This window comes from Plecotus auritus (assembly GCF_963455305.1).
Source record: "Plecotus auritus genome assembly, chromosome: 1".
Classification (NCBI taxonomy): domain Eukaryota; kingdom Metazoa; phylum Chordata; class Mammalia; order Chiroptera; family Vespertilionidae; genus Plecotus; species Plecotus auritus.
Genome location: NC_137770.1, coordinates 29,420,021 through 29,436,018, shown reverse-complemented (window position 1 = coordinate 29,436,018; position 15,998 = coordinate 29,420,021). Strand labels below are relative to the sequence as shown.

General features: G+C 49.3%; 1 protein-coding gene across 1 annotated transcript in view; it reads left to right on the top strand.

Moving 5' to 3' along the window:
- The first annotated feature begins 240 nt into the window (after positions 1-240).
- Positions 241-15,998, top strand: part of TTC9 (tetratricopeptide repeat domain 9) — a 30,255-nt gene continuing 14,497 nt past the window's right edge. Inside the window, exon 1 of the mRNA XM_080660579.1 lies at positions 241-847. Within this exon, the coding sequence (XP_080516705.1) occupies positions 442-847 (406 nt within the window). The 5' untranslated portion in view covers positions 241-441. The remainder of the gene's footprint in view (positions 848-15,998) is intronic.

The following is a 15,998-nucleotide window of genomic DNA, read 5'->3' as shown; positions in this document are numbered from 1 at the left end:
CCTCTTTCGGGGGAGCCAAGCTTCTTCCGGGTCAGCGACAATCCCCGCCACCCCATTCAGGCCCGCAGCCCCCCATAACGATAGCCCCAGAGGGTGTGAGAACCAGGTCCTCACCCGCCGCAGGTTGCGGGAGGGGAGGAGGGCCAGAAGCCGGGCGGGCGGCGCGCGAGGCGGGGAGGGAGGGAGGAGAGGGAGGGGAGGAGGGGAAGGCAATCCGAGGAGGAGGAGGAGGAGGAGGAGGAGGAGGAGGAGGAGGAGGAGAGCGCAGCTTCCCGCAGCTGGCGAGGAGAATGGGAGTGCGGGACGACAGACCGCCGCGGGGTGTCAAGGCCGCGGCCAAGCTCGCCAGACGCGGGGCAGGCGCCCGCCGCTTTTAAACCCGGGAGGGCGCGGCGGCGGCGGGCTGATCGCGGCGCACGCGGGGTGCCGGGCGGCGGCCGAATGGAGTGGAAGGGCTCGGCGGCCGGGACCAAAGGGAACCCGAGCCCGCCGGTGGCCGGCGAGGTGCAGCGGCCGCCGCCGCCTATGTGCGTCCCGGGCGGCGGTGGAGGGGCTCCGGCGCGGGGCCAGGCTGGGGCGGCGGCCGTGCCCGCCGAGTCCATCCGGCGCGCGCACGAGTTCAAGAGCCAAGGCTCGCAGTGCTACAAGGACAAGAAATTCCGCGAAGCCATCGGCAAGTACCACCGGGCGCTGCTGGAGCTGAAGGGGCTGCTGCCCGCCCCCGGGGAGCGGGAGCGGGACTCGCGTGCGGCCTCTCCGGCCGGGGCCCCCAACCCCGGCCGCCTTTCGGAGGAGCAGAGCAGGACGGTGGAAGCCATCGAGATCGACTGCTACAACAGCCTGGCAGGTGAGCCGCGCCGCGCACTCAGCCCCTCCTCCCGGCCTCGCGGCCTCCCGGCTCCCGCCCGCCGCGGGCCCCCATTCCGCGGCCCGGGCCTGGGGTCCAGCAGACCACTGCGGCGCCCCGCGATACACACTCCCCCGCTGGGACCGTGCTGCTCTGGGAGGAAGAACCTGGGAGGGGGGCGCTTTGGGAAAAGTGTGACTTTTAGCATTATACCTTCCAAAACTCATCGTCATCCCGCGTCCCTTCCCCCGCAGCCATCGTAAATCGCGCCTATAAATAACTGGACAGAGACAGAAGGGATCCCAGCTGGCCTGGCGGCGACTGCTGCTACTATCACTCCCCAGTAGACGTGGGTCCAATGCGGGAAGCGGCTCCAGGGTGGGCCACCCGCACCCACGATATGCCCAGCGACTGCTCTCTCTCGGCAGGTACCATTGGCGCCAGAGATGGCCTCACCTCCTCCCCAGATAACCGCATCCCTAGGGGTCAGGCCCTTCCCCAAGTTCACTTGGCCCCAGTAGCAAAGGCAGTAGCAAAGGGAAGTTTGCCAAGATGCCTTCAACGTCTTGAGCAAAATGGATTCCAAAATGCCACTTTCTTCTCTCGGAGCCCTGCTGGGGCCCGGTTGCCAGGTGAAGAGGGTGATCTCAAAGGGAGCCTCGTTCGAGGTTGGGCTGGGGCTGTGCTACATTCTCGCTCTCCTCCCTCCCTCCTCCTCACTCCGTGTAGTGTTGGTCCTCACACCAGCTGGCTGCTAGGTGCGCGGAGAAAGGGAGCCCTTCTGCTGGGATGAGAAGGGGAGGTATGCATTCCCCCGTTCACTTTGGGGATTGCGGGCCAAGGCAAACATGATCCGAACATGTAACTTTGGCACAGGAAAATTTAAAGTCTCTAAAGAAGGAAGAGACTGGGTCTTTCTGGGGCCATCCTCTTAGAAGGGGGAGATGCTGACAGAGGCAATGGCCTTCCAGCCGTGGGCAAACTACGGCCCGCGGGCCGGATCCGGCTGTTCTATCCGGTTCTCTTGCTCTCCCCTCCGCTCCTTTACTTTGAATTTATATTAGTTCACACAAACACTCCATCCATGCTTTTGTTCCGGCCCTCCGGTCCAGTTTAAGAACCTATTGTGGCCCTCGAGTCAAAAAGTTTGCCCACCCCTGTTAGACGCATTCTCTCCTCTTCTCCCACCCCATTTGGTGGGATTTGGGCATGGTCCAGCTCCTCTGACCAAACGAAAGTCCATTAACCCTTGAAATTGCCTAAATTCGCTACAGACATTGGATCTGAGTAGGGTTGGGAGAGGGACTAGGTGTGGCTGGGGATGTGGCTAGAGTCCAGGCAGTTGGGGCATGAAAAAATATATATTGATCATTCTGCTCTGTTCCTGAGTACAGATCTGCTGTTCCCTTTGAGGTTTCTAGCGCCAGCCTGTCTTCCCATAATGCCATGTCCACTATTATCTTTCATCAGGCAAAACCCAGGCACTTTGAAAATTATAGTTTACAAAATTAATAGTAACAGCAGCAGCAGTTGTAGAATGGTGGTGCTGATAGCAGTTCTGGTGAAAACAGCAGCAGATGAAGTAGTAGTATAGCAAAGATGGGCTATGTCAGTCCCTCACAAGGCACAGCATGATTCCCTTTATTTCCTGTAAGTCTCTGGCATGCTTCTTACTGCCTGATGAATAGTTAAAGGCAGAGTGGCTGTGGGTGGAGCAAGAGGCAGTTTGGATCACTAATGCAGTGATTTCAGAGTGGTAATGGAGTCACATTTAGTATTATCCATGGACATTCTGGGGTTGCCCCTCACCCCATACTTTTGGCTGCTGTCCTGTGGCTAGCACTGCCCATCGCCCAGCCCAGAAGTGGTGGTTATATTTCCATGGTGACACCGAAGATGTGTCTGTCCTTGGTCAGGCCAGCCCAGTCAGGGCGGGGTTAAGATCTGGACAGCTGCTCCCCTTCTACCCCCACTCCACCTACACTTTGGAAAACTTCAGTGGGTTGTGGGTAGGGGTGGAAGTGGAAGAGCTGTCCACTCTGCTGCCTTCTTCAGTTCTTACCACTAATAATTTGTGTGCACTATGCTAGGCCCTCTACATACATTGTCCTTTTAAATCCTTAAAACAACTCAATAAAAGAAACACGAGCATCCGTTTTGCACAGAAAAAAAAACCTCTGCAGTTCTAGAGCCATGTCATTCCAAATCTATGTTCCTGTCATCACACCCTGCTAGACAAAATCCGCATCCTCTAGTCTAGACTCTCTCCCCCTGGAGTCCAGTCTCAGATAGACTCTGGAGCCCTTACACTCAGAAAATTCTGTTGGGAGCTCTCAGCCCTGGTAACCAGGAGAAAGAAATACAGTATCTCGATTCAAAGTTCTGACAGGGCTATTTCCAAATACTGACAAGTTTCACGTAAAGGAGCAGTCTTGTCAAAGCCAAAATAGGTGTCCTGTATAGAAAATTCAACTGAGAGAAAGGACCCACCCAGAAGTCACCTGGAGAAGTAGAAGCCTGATGGTTTCCTTGGACGGTGCATAGAATCAGTTACTACTATTGCAGAGATCCTAGCAAACAGAAACGAGTCCTTTCTTGTGGGATTATAAAAGTAATACACACCTACAAAATGCATTGTCTTTTAAAAAATACCAAAAGGTTAAGGAAGAAAATAGAAAAGTCCCTTTAACCCTGCACCTAAAGGAATCCATTGTGATATAGTTCCTTCCTCTATTTTTTTTTCTATACATAAATGTAAACTGTTTATAAACAAAGGACCTCCGGTATCCGGCTTTTATTTCCACTTACCATATGTCCGAAGCATTTTACATCTCATTAAAATATTTTTATGAAGATTATTTTAAAGGGTGACATATGTGTTTTTTTTTTAATGTGCATTTACAGTTATTATTTAATGGGAAGGGAAGGAACGATGATCGCTGTTATTCTTGTTGGAGTCAGAACAGTACAGTGTGGCCTGTAAGATGTCCTTCCCCTCTTGTGTGCCAGAAGGAAGCAGACAGCTACTGCAAGTTTGTTCTGGCAAAAAGGTAACTGACTTTTCCATTGGGCTGCAGTGCCAGCTGAGAAGCCCAGCAGGCTCCAGGCGGGAGCAGTCTGAAGGTGTTCTCTCAAGGATCCATCCTCCTCTACACAGCTGTGCATAGAGGGAGAGGTTTGGGCGTTAGAAGGCATTTGGGCTAGCCCAGAAGTACCTGTAGGTATAGGCTGTGTTGCTAAGGGTATCACAGCACTAAACAATAGACCGTTGTGAAGCTTCTGGAGGAAATTAGGTTCAATGAATTCTTGTATTCTGCATGGAAGGCTCCAAGACAATAATAACAAGGGGGCAGCTAGGGGAAAAATCCATTTGGATGACGTCAAGGGACCACATGAAGGGTGTGCAGGCAATTTGCAAAGTGCTTATAGTTGTAGTCTGTTCTGGATTGGCGTTTCTTCTAATTAGTAGGGATCTGGCCAGTGGTACAAGATGCCAGGACTTGGGTATGTATATTCTATTCTCTAAGAAATTCAAGGAAAGAGATGGGAAGCATCTTGTTCCTTAAGAATTCTAATGTCTTTGATACAATGGTTAGAAAAGACTTCCTCACTTGCCTGGAGCGGTATAGGAATCTAATCCTTACCAAGGCTGCAAAGGAAGCATGTATTGGCCTGTTGATCAACTCCTCCTGACTTTCAACAAAACAGGACCCCCCCCCCCCCCCCCGGGGCCTTGGAGTGTTCTGTGCAGAACCTCTTGAAGGGCAGAGCCTTTGCTCTACAGCTGTTCCTGTGGGGCTGTGGTGGCCTCCGCTGGGGTGTGATCAAAAGGTTGCAGCACATAATGACTTTGTTGGTTATTTTCCAAATGATGTTTGAGACTGAATTACCGGTGGTGATTGGTGCAGACAGGCCATGGCATTGGATCTAAAGACAAGATGGGAGTCAGCCCAGGCCTCTGTCCATGGCATACACTGTGACTTTGAGTAAGCCCCTACCGTGTCATTTTACCTCCATTTCCCCATCCATTTAGAGCTATGTTTGGGAGAGATTTTTTTTTTTAGTTTATTGTACCAAAGGGGAAAATAATCTCCATTGGTCCCAACTGAAGCCCAGAACAGGGTCTAGAGAAGTCACACTGGGAAAAGGCCTTGGATGGAAACCAGTTTTATCAGTGCTGATGGACATGACTTAAAGCCATGGGACCAGGGCCAGTTATAGAATTTGTGGGGCCCAGAGCAGACTGGAACTGTGGGGCTCCTTATTCAAAAGTCAGGGGAGAAATGTCATTAAAGTTCTTAAAAGGTAAAGCGTTTTTCTTTCTCTCATGCTGTCTCTCTCCCTTGACTTGACGTGGTGTTTTTATTTGCTATTTAATGTCAATATAAGAACATTAAAAATTTAAATGATTGGCATGCAGTTTAATGCTCATCTTTATACTGTGCAGTGCCACTTTTAAATGGATATACAAGAGCACTTAACTTGTATATGGAATCATATAAATTACACATTTCACATTTTGTAGTTTATAGATGCATATTATTCTTATTAAAACAGTGGAAATGCTGACAAAACAAACTCAGCTCTTTTTATTTCACTTCTTTATATGCATACTTTATGTACACACTTTCTATCAGGCTTGGCTTTCTGATGAGTAAGAAAAGGAAAAGGAACTGTACATTTCCCTAACTCTTTCTTCCTATGTCATCATTTTCAGCCTGAGTGGTTGGCTAATACAGGGAAGTGACATAAGTAGGAAAGGCTATGACAACACTATTGCTTTCTTTTCTGCATTTGAAGCAATTTCTGGATCGAATGGAAAGCCATTTTCTTGGGGCCGTCAGCATCTCTGCTTGCATACAGAGCTAAAACTCTTACTGTGTACTCGAGTTGGATCCTTCTAAACTGTCAAGCACTGTGAATCCATTGGAATTCTGTGCTCATTGGGCGTCATGATTGCTATCTGCAAAGAGGGCTGCAAAGAATGATGTGCCTATCTCTTTTGCTCATGTTTATGCTCCATTGTCCCATCAGACTTCACTTACAAAACACAATTTCAAAGATAAAGTTATTAAGAATTTTAACAAGGCAACGGCAGAGCATTAAGTCAAATACAGGGCCCTTCTGTGTATGAGTCTTGTGTGACTATATAAGTCGCCCACCCTTGAAGGGGCACTAGATGACTAGGTGGAAGCAACTAAAGTAGGCACAATTAGATACAGACTCTGAGGCAGACAAAGGGTGTTCAATAGAAACTGTTGTGGAACCAACGAAACAAGCAAAAAGATAGATGAATTACAAATGCAAGAACTCAGTGGTAAAAAGAAGGTCAAGAGCTAGAGACAAGAGGTAACCTGGTAACCAGAAGATGAGTCGTTGGGGTAAGAATTGGTCAAAGGAAGAGGAAAGAAGAAGGGCTTTGTGCTAAGATGCTCAGGCAATATCTTGCCATCTGGATGGGAGAACCTGCCTGGCCAAATCATTGTTGACCTGAGGCTGTTTGTTAGGCAGCACCTTGACCAATAAATCTTAAGACTGTAAATGTAGCCCTAACCGGTTTGGCTCAGTGGATAGAGCGTCAGCCTGAGGACTGAAGGGTCCCAGGTTTGATTCCGGTCAAGGGCATGTACCTTGGTTGCAGGTACATCCCCAGTAGGGGGTGTGCAGGAGGCAGCTGATCGATGTTTCTCTCTCATCGATGTTTCTAACTCTCTCTCCCTCTCCCTTCCTCTCTGTAAAAAAAAAAATCAATAAAATATTTTTTAAAAAGACTGTAAATGTAGCTTCTAAGACCATCTTCCAAAAAGGATGTGAGAATTGAAACCTGTAGAATGCTTTCAAGGAAAGAACATTCTGAATGTAGACTTCGGGCAGAGTTTCTAAAGTGGATTCTGAAGCTCCTTGGTTTACATCCAAGGGAAATGAAAACCCACCAGGACATCCTGAAGTCAGAGTTTCTATACCAGATACCGGGGAGCGCCCCATCCAAGGCAAGGGGATTCGGCTGCAGCACAGACAGAAGACCAAGATGACCTCTCCTTCCAGCTGTTTTCTTTCACCGCCAGGCTATGCCTACTCCAAGCATCTAGGATGAAAACCAAATGTTTCAACAAAACAAATCAGCAATTTCCTAATTAACATAGAGAAAGTATAACTTGGTGAACAGAGATTTGAACTACAAGTTCTGGTTCTAATATGCTGGGTGCCTTGGGTCAAGGCATTTGACCTCTTGGCCATGGTTTTCTAATTTATAAAAAAAAACCTAGGGTTGGATTCCAGGTTCTCAAGGGTCCTTTCTGGCTCTTAAAAGAAAATTTCTCTCTAGATGTGAAGGCAGTCTGGCAGCGACATCTGTCACCCCATTGATCACCAGGGTTGATTGGGCTGATCTGGCTGGCTAGGCAGGTGTCACCTTCCTCCCTCACTGCTCCACGTACATCCCTCCTGAAACTACACACGGGGTCAAAGAGGAAGACCTTCCCAGCTAGAGGAGGATCGCGCTTCAGTCAAGGGTATACAAGTGGCCGCACTCCCCTGCTAGAACCTCCAAACTAGCTCTCAGAGTCCATTTGTAGAACACAGGGTAGTCAAGCTTCCAAGGCTCCAGACACACCCAAATGAGGCACTGCCTGTGGCCGTCCGCCATTCTTTATGAACACTGTGGCCCTTAACACAGAATGGGGTAGTTCTGTGTGTGCGATATAGACCGGTCTCCAAAATCGGTTATTACATGGAAAGGCAGAAATGCAGAACAGCGTTTAATATAATTCACTTATGTAAAAAAAAAAAAAAAAAAAAAAGACATAAACTAGCGTAAGAATATACGATAGTATAGTGTTTGCATTCAAGATTATCTGAGCAGTCCCCTCGGCGGTCCCCTGGATCTGTCTCTTGCTCCAATAGTGTTTGGATGGAACAGGGACACTCCTTCTTCCAGCCTCCTACCACCCTCCAACCTCTTTCCCACTTACCACCTTTAGAACCTCCTCAACCATCCTCAGCCTCTGAGACCAGCCAACACTATTTTTTTTTTTAGCTTAACTCCTTATTGCCGAACAACCATGAGCTCCCAAATTTGTCAGAATTATTCCACTGGGGTGGAGGCTGCGGTCAACCATCTGGTAAACCTGCCTCTCTGAGCCTCCTACACCTACCTTTCTCTGGGCTTCTATTTCCACTGTGACGATGTGGCTCTGGAGGGCCTGGACCACCTCGTCCTCGAGAAGGCAGAGAAGAAGCCCGAGGGCACCAAGTGTCTCTTAAGGACGCAAAACCAGGTCTGTGTACACATTCTCTTCTAGGACGTGCTGAAGCCTTCCCAAGGTGAGTGGGGGCAAAACCCAGGACACCAGGAAGCTGCTGTGGTCCTGGAGAAGAACCTGACCCAGGCCCTTTTGGATCTAGATGCCCTGGGTTCTATCCTCACAGACCCTCATCTCCTGGCTTCCTGGAGAACCACTTCCTGGATGAGGAGGTGAAACTCATCAAGAAGATGGGCCACACCTGACTCAACTCCGCAGGCTGGCGGGCCTCACCTGGGCTGGGCCAGTATCTCTTGGAAAGGCTCACCCTCAAGCGAGACTAGGAGCCTTTGGAGCCCAGAGACCCCTCTGCATCCCCCTGGTGTCTGGCTTCTGCCTGAGCTTCTCCCTGCAACCTCTAAGCAGCCTTTTAACCACCCTAGAGCAGTGGTCCGCAAACTCATTAGTCAGCAGAGCGGTTTGCCGACCACTGCCCTAGAGCCTTCCTCCATGCCTTGGACCAAATGGGAACAATAGAGCTTTTTGCAGCAAGAAAAGAAAGAAAGAAAGAAAGAAAGAAAGAAAGAAAGAAAGAAAGAAAGAAAGAAAGAAAGAAAGAAAGAAAGAAAGGAGGAAGGAAGGAAGGAAGGAAGGAAGGAAGGAAGGAAGGAAGGAAGGAAGGAAGAAAGAAAACTGAAATCATACAAGTGAAGCTGTTAACTGCACTTAAAAAAGGGATGAGGCAGAAGAATTGCAGACAGAGACTAACTTTCTTATTCAGATTTTATTGTTTTTAGAGTATTTTAAGATTCACAACAAAACTGAGAAGGCACAGATATTTCTTATTTTCTCCCTGCCCCCACACAGGCATGGCCTCCCCCACTATCAACATCCCCCACCAGAGTGGTACATTTGTTACAATTGATGACCCTACATTGAAACGTTGTAATCACTCAAAGACCAAGGTTAACATTAGGGTTTGCTTGTCTGTTGCACGTTCTCTGGGCTTAGACAAAATATATGGTATGTACCCATCACTGTGGTATTATAGAGTGTTTTCACCGCCCAAAAGTTCTCTGTGCTCAGTCTGTTCATCCTATATCTCCCGCTCCAACCCCTGGCAAACACTGACCTTTGTTTTTACTGTTCTCCGTGGTTTTGCCTTTTCCAGAATGTCATGTAGTTGGAATCATATAGTGTGCAGCCTTTTCCGATTTGCTTCTTTCATTTAGTAACATACATTTAAGGTTCCTCCCTGTCTTTTTTAACTTTTTATTTTAAAACTTTGCCTAGTGTTTGACTTTTCTAACTATATACAGAATTGCTTTTATGTTTTAAGAAAAATGATGACAGAATTATCTGTGTAGAGAAATCATAGTTTTGCTTTCTTTTTATTTTCCTGAAGAAAACCCACCTCATAAACATAATTTTTAATGCCATTCTGGATATTAGCTATGCCTTGTCGATGCGTGTTTGAGGGCAATGCCAAAGATGTCAAGCAACATGATCCCCAATTTTCTCTAAATATCCCATAATAGGACGCATTCCCTTTTCTCCAGTGGCCACCACCCCAGTCCACACACAGGGCTAGATCCTAGCAGCATGCTACTCCCCGCCGCCTTAGGGGGGTGCCCTTCTGGACTCAGTAGCATGTTAGTGACACGTTGAACCTGCTGGTGAGTCAGGGAAGAGAGTTGGGTCAGAGCTTGTGCTATACCTGGTCCCGGACATGGGTGATGTACCTCTGGTGTTAATGAGGGGACGGTGTGGGTGCTCAGTGTCCAAGACTCTTGTGGCCCCTGAGCCCAGTGATGACTCAGGCACAACAGCCTGAGAGCATCGGAAGGAAACCCACTCATTTGTAGAGTCTTTTCTGGACGCTCCTCTTGGCTCCTCACAGGCCAAATTTAAATCCTTTCGGTTCTCCTCAAAATGTGGCATGGGGGCAGCGGGAACCGGGGGTCTGGCCCAGATCCTGCTGCTCACTTGCTCTGTGACTTTGGACAAGTCAAACGACTCTGAGCTTCAGGTTCCCCTTCCGTAAACAGCGCAGGTCAGATGCCCGCCAGGTCTCCTTTCAGACGAGTTAAACATCTAGTATTTCGAAGGCCCTCTAGCCCCCTCCCCACCTGGCCGTCCTCTCTGGTAACAGCCAGATTTGGTAAGGAAACCGGAAGCAAGCTCTCTTTTATTCCAATTTACTGGTATGGGCTGTCGAATAATCATTAAAAGATCTCAACTAAGACGTCTAAGGCAACCCTTGCAAATTGGGGGATAGACCAAAATAAGGCCGCAGCCTCCCAGGATGATAGAGGCTGACATCTCTGGGAGGTGCCAGGGTAGGGGTTGGGGGCCTAGATACAATATTATCTGGGTCCCAGAATCTAAACTGATGGCACCAAATGTTACCTATTACTGCTGTATACAGTATTCCCAGGTTATTCTAAAATTCAGACTTCGATCGTGAGCAGGCAGCCATTCCCCATCAGAAACCTGGCAATACTGGCTACATTAGACCAAGAAATCCTAATGGCAAGAGAAAAAAAAAAATGCTTTTAAGAAATGGACTGGCAGGACCAAGAGTTTCTGTGAACAGTTTGGCTAAGGGATAGCGCCTCAGAGTTGCCGCCCTTGGCCCAAGGCCGGAGGTCCCTGAGGAATGAGCATTTTGGGATGTGATTCTGGGCCTCTTGCTCAGGCTGAGTCAGAACTGAGGTCCTTTCTCGAATGGACCTGCACCCCCAGGTGGTGGAGGCCACTGGGTCTTGGGAACTTGTGAGGACTCTTCCCTGACATCTACATAAGGAGAGGACTGTATCCCTGTGTGTGCCAGTGAGGACAGGCAGGAGGAAGGGGGATCCAGAGGAACCGGAGGCAGCAGACCTGGACCCCGGGAAACCTGCGGGGCATGTGGCCCAATGGAAAAGAACTGCACGTGGCATAAGGGGGCCTGGGTTTGAGTCCTTCCCATCAGCTCCCCCGTTAACCTTGCACAGGTCCCCACCTTACACAGGTCCGTTTCCATTACGGCATGGAAGTAATAACATGTACCACACAGGATTGTGATGGTGAGTAAAATTAAATGATGCAGGCACACAGGCCTAGCACAGTGCCTGGCGTATAACAGATGCTGAATACATGATGGTTATACATAAATGTAACGCCTGCTCCAGTAGGTACTAAAGCAGGAAAGTATGTGAGAGGGGAGGAAAAAGGAACCTAGCAAAGGAAGCTGTGGGGAATATGGGAAGCAAGTGAGTGGGTCAGGGAAGTTTTACCTCCCTGAGTGGCTGCAGGATAGTGGAAGTGAGCAAGGTATGAACCAACAGCTTTCCGTGTGGTATTTAATACCTGGTGCATTCTTGGGCCTCACGGGGGGTGGTGGGGAGGGGGGCATGGGGATGGGTAGAGGGTGCTGAATGAACAAGTGACCCATCAGGCTTCCTCTGCAGGGCAGCTGAGCTCCAGAAGAACCAAGGGCTCTTGGGCCAGGGTGGGCTGTGCCTACTTCCAGCTTCTCAGCAGATAGGCCTGTCCAGGAAACACTTAGAAACTGCTGGGTTCTAGGCAGACAGGTCTCTGGCCTGAGATTGTGCCAGCGAATATGCCTCAGTTAGACAGCATCTGCTCTCTGCCACTTCCGTACTCGGCCCCAGGGTTCTCGGACCCTTTCTTTGAACTGAACTAGCAGCGCAAGAACCTCGGGCTCTCCCACAAGTCAGACCAGCTCAGAGACTGAGCAGAGAATGAGGAGTTGCCAGGAAGAGCAGATCCACACTCTGATCAACCAAGAAGCTTACTGGTGGGGAGGGGAAATGGAGGAAGTCAAGGCCGGGGAGAGGGGGAGACTTGCGGCGAGGCTGCAAGGCGGGCAGCCTCGTGTCTGCTCTGCCTGCTCCCTATGCCTCGTGCTGGTGCCAGCTTCCGGAACTCCTTCTGGATGTGAACCAGGAAATCCCCGGGCTTGACCAGGGCTCCTCCTGCATGTGAAAGCGCTAGCAAGTGTGCGCCTTGGGCCTCCTTTTAGTCCCGCCTCCAGGCGCTCCTCCAGCAGACTGCCCCGTGTCCTCGCGGGCCTGGGTTCCCCCATGAGCAGGCAGTGCTTTCTGTGCTGGAAAGCAGAAGCCTCTCTCGCACCTCTCCTCCCTGCTGTCTTTGAAGACATCATGGGCAGGGGTGATGTTCAAAAATAGCTTTCTAATTACAAAAGGCAAGCATCGTCATCGCAGAAGATAATGGAAAATAAATGACATTCAAATCAGAAAATAAAACTCAACTTGTTACTCCCCCACCCCAAGATGCCCACTCTTTCCTGTTTGGGTTTATTTCCTTCCAGTCTCCCCTCTGTGTGTGTGTGTAAATATGTCAACCAAACATCAGCCAGCCCACTTCAAGGTCGACCTCTCTCCAGCTTATTTATAAAAGCAGGGGTTTGCCCGGCTGGTGTGGCTCAGTGGTTGAACATTCACCTATGAACCAGGAGGTTACAGTTCGATTCCCAGTCAGGGCACATGCCTGTGTTTCAGGCTTGATCCCTAGTGTGGGGAGTGTAGGAGGCAGCTGATCAATGATTCTCATCATTGATGTTTCTATCTCTCTTTACCTCTCCCTTCCTCTCTGAAATCAATAAAAATAATAAAAAAGGAATCATCCTTATCAAGTTAAAATAACATTATCTATAATATAAAAGCATAATATGCAAATCAACCGAACGACCGAACAGCAGAACGACCGTCTGGATGACCTTACGGACGAACACGCTATGACACGCACTGGCGCCAGGCCAGCCAAAGCCAGTACGATTTGATTGGTTGGGGGGCCCCGCCATTGCCCCATGATCACCCCACAGAGGGAGGCCCAGGTCAGCCAAGCAATCGTACCCCATGCCTGTCACCCGCAGAGGAAGGCGACCATGGGGGGGGGGGGGGGAGGATGGACAGCACCGCACAGGTGGCAGCGGCGGGGGCGGGGCCAGCTGCTGGCAGCCGGGGGAAGGAAAGCTCTGATAGGCCCTGATCGCCGGCCAGGCCTAGGGACCCAACCTCAGGGGTCCTGGATTGCAAGAGGGTGCAGGCCGGACTGAGGGACACACACCCCCGGGCACAAATTTCGTGCACCAGGCCTCTAGTATATACATATATATATATATATATATATAAAAAAGCAGGGGTTTGCCTCACATGTGCTGGGGCCGCTGCTGGGAACCCCGCTTCCTTTTCTTCCTCATCCCCCACAGGATGCTGCCGTCCACCTGGGGGTCAACCAAAAGCCAGTTCTGCTTCCCCTCGTTGCTTCTTCCCTTTCACATCCCTTGGTGCCACATCGGGCTGTAGTCACACCAGCTTTTACTAAAGGTTACAGGACGCAGAAGGAGTTTCCATCTCAGAAATAGAATATTCAAAATTATTTTTCCTAAAACTCATTTGACCAGCATGTTACCAGGAATTTCTTATTGACTTCTTGCCTTGTGTGGCAGGTTCTACCTCCATACCGAGCTTCCCAGATGTTCCCCCCTCCAGCCCCTCTTCACATCCTAGGTTCTCCTACTCTCAGATTCATGTCATTTCCTATGCAGAGCAGTTTGGCCATCTTTGCATCTCAAATCTTCGCTTCCTTATGAAGCAGTTGATGAGGGTATTCTAAAAATAAGGTAATTTCTTCCCTAAGAAGCATTCTGATGCCTACTGTTACAAATTCTATATACACACACACACACACACACACACGCACACTCACGTGTACACACATGCTCTCGCCTGCACACACACTTTCCATAAGATTCTATTCTACTGCACAACTTTTACAACCTTTATTTTTTCCACCAATAATTTCCATGGGAAATGTTTTTTTCAGTGTCATTATGTATTTTTCTATGGCATGCTTTTAATGTCTGTGTCATGTTCCATTATACGAATGTCCTGTTATTTATTTAGGCGGTTTCCTGCTGATAGATATGTAGGTGGTTTCCAGTACTTTGCTCTGCACACACAGGGTTGCCACAGAGAAACCACAGAAGTGCTTTTTCTACACACATGGCTGTGAACTAACTTCTCCCCACATATAACTGGTGACATAATGGTTGCTCCAGTGTCATGGAGGGATGGTGGGAGAGGCCATGGAACAGGAGAGATGTTGCTGGGGTCACAGAGAAATGGCAGAAGAGGTGATAAGGACAGGGGAGGCATTCTTTAAAGTCCAAAAAGAGAACAGGATGGAACTTTGGTTTCTGAGATTCCCCCCTCACCCATCCTGGCTCAGAATTCCTGCCAACGGGCATGACATGTGTCCTTGGCCAGAGCCAACAAAGAAAAAAATCATGTTGGGCAATGGATTTCTTCTGAATTATTTCTGGGCATATACTCATTATTACATTCCAAATGTCCCAGCTGGCCCCATTAAAGTCCCACTTCCAACCCATGAAAGGGGTGTTAATGAAGACTCCAACATAAATAACCCTGTCTGCCTTCTCCCTACTACTCCCATCCCTCTCTGAGAATACCGCATTGAGATCAAGAGTGAGAGGGGCCACGGGTGGGATAACTTGTATGGATGCTCCATAGCACCGGGTCGATGCCTTCCCTCATGAACAGTGTGGCATGTGACGGGCACCAAAAAACTGAGCTGACTTCAGGCTTTGGCATTACAGCTCTCTTGAGCAGATTCCAATATTCCTTAAAGGACCATCAACATAAGCCTTCTGCCTTTAAGATTTTCAGATTGGCTTTTCCCCTTAGCTCTTCTACCTGCCACTTTGACAGCAGTACGGCCAACAAAGGGTGCATAAGAATATAAAGTCGTTGATGATATCAACACCTTCCGAATGCTTTCCCTTTCCCTCCTAAAGCTCTGGGCACAGGCCATGATGAATGCATCCTTATTGAACACCTTGACTAAGAGCCTCTGCCCAGGATTGTGCGGAGATGGTGAGAGGGGTGCAGCAGCCCTTGTTTGAGCAGTCTTGGAATGCAGGGGGGGGGGGGGGGGAGGGCATCCAAGAGAAGAATTCAAAGGATCAGAAAACAAAGAGCAACTTGGGAATGGTGAAAAGCAGAGATCTCCAAGGACAGCATTGCTAAAAGAGAGAAAACAAAAGCAACACTTGGCAGTGTTTGCATCAATAAATGCAAGCTGTGCTAGATTGGGAAAAAAACAGGTCAGAAATGAAAGTGAGTGGCATCGGAGGGGAATCAGCCCACTAGGTAAAGCCAAAGGACTCCTGGTAGAGGGCGCAGCCTCTGCAGCAGCGGAAGGACTCTCCCTGGGCACCAGGCAGGGCAGGTATAGCGTGAACAAGGACACTGCCATCCTACTTCTGTCGTAGCTTCCCAGGGCCTTCGGCTTGGAAGAGGCCTTTAGAGATCAGCGTGTCCAGGTTTCCACTCTTTACCACCAGCTCTGCAGGAGTGGAATCAACATGGGACTTGGGCTGAGACAACCCTGGCTCTTTCCCTATAAGTCAAATGGCCTCAGCAAGTCACTTAACTCCCCCCTGGAAGCTTCTGGAAGCAGGGCTAAAAGTACCTATTTCCCAGAGTCACTGTGAGGGTCAGTGAGTTGTATAAGACCATACAAATGTTAGGTATTGCTACTTTTTGAGCATACAATATGTGCAAATCACTACGATGTGGTTTTGCTATGAGGGGACTTAGAGATGCCCTATCTACAGATGCTTGTCTGGAAGGGCGAAGGAGACACGGTCCATTAATAACTGCAGGGATGGGCATCTCCTGAGTCTAGTCCAGCCGTGGGCAAACTACGGCCCGCGGGCCGGATCCGGCCCGTTCGGCTGTTCTATCCGGCCCGCGGAGCCAAAAGAGCGGAGGGTTCTCTTGCTCTCCCCTCCGCTCCTTTACTTTGAATTTATATTAGTTCACACAAACACTCATCCATGCTTTTGTTCCGGCCCTCCG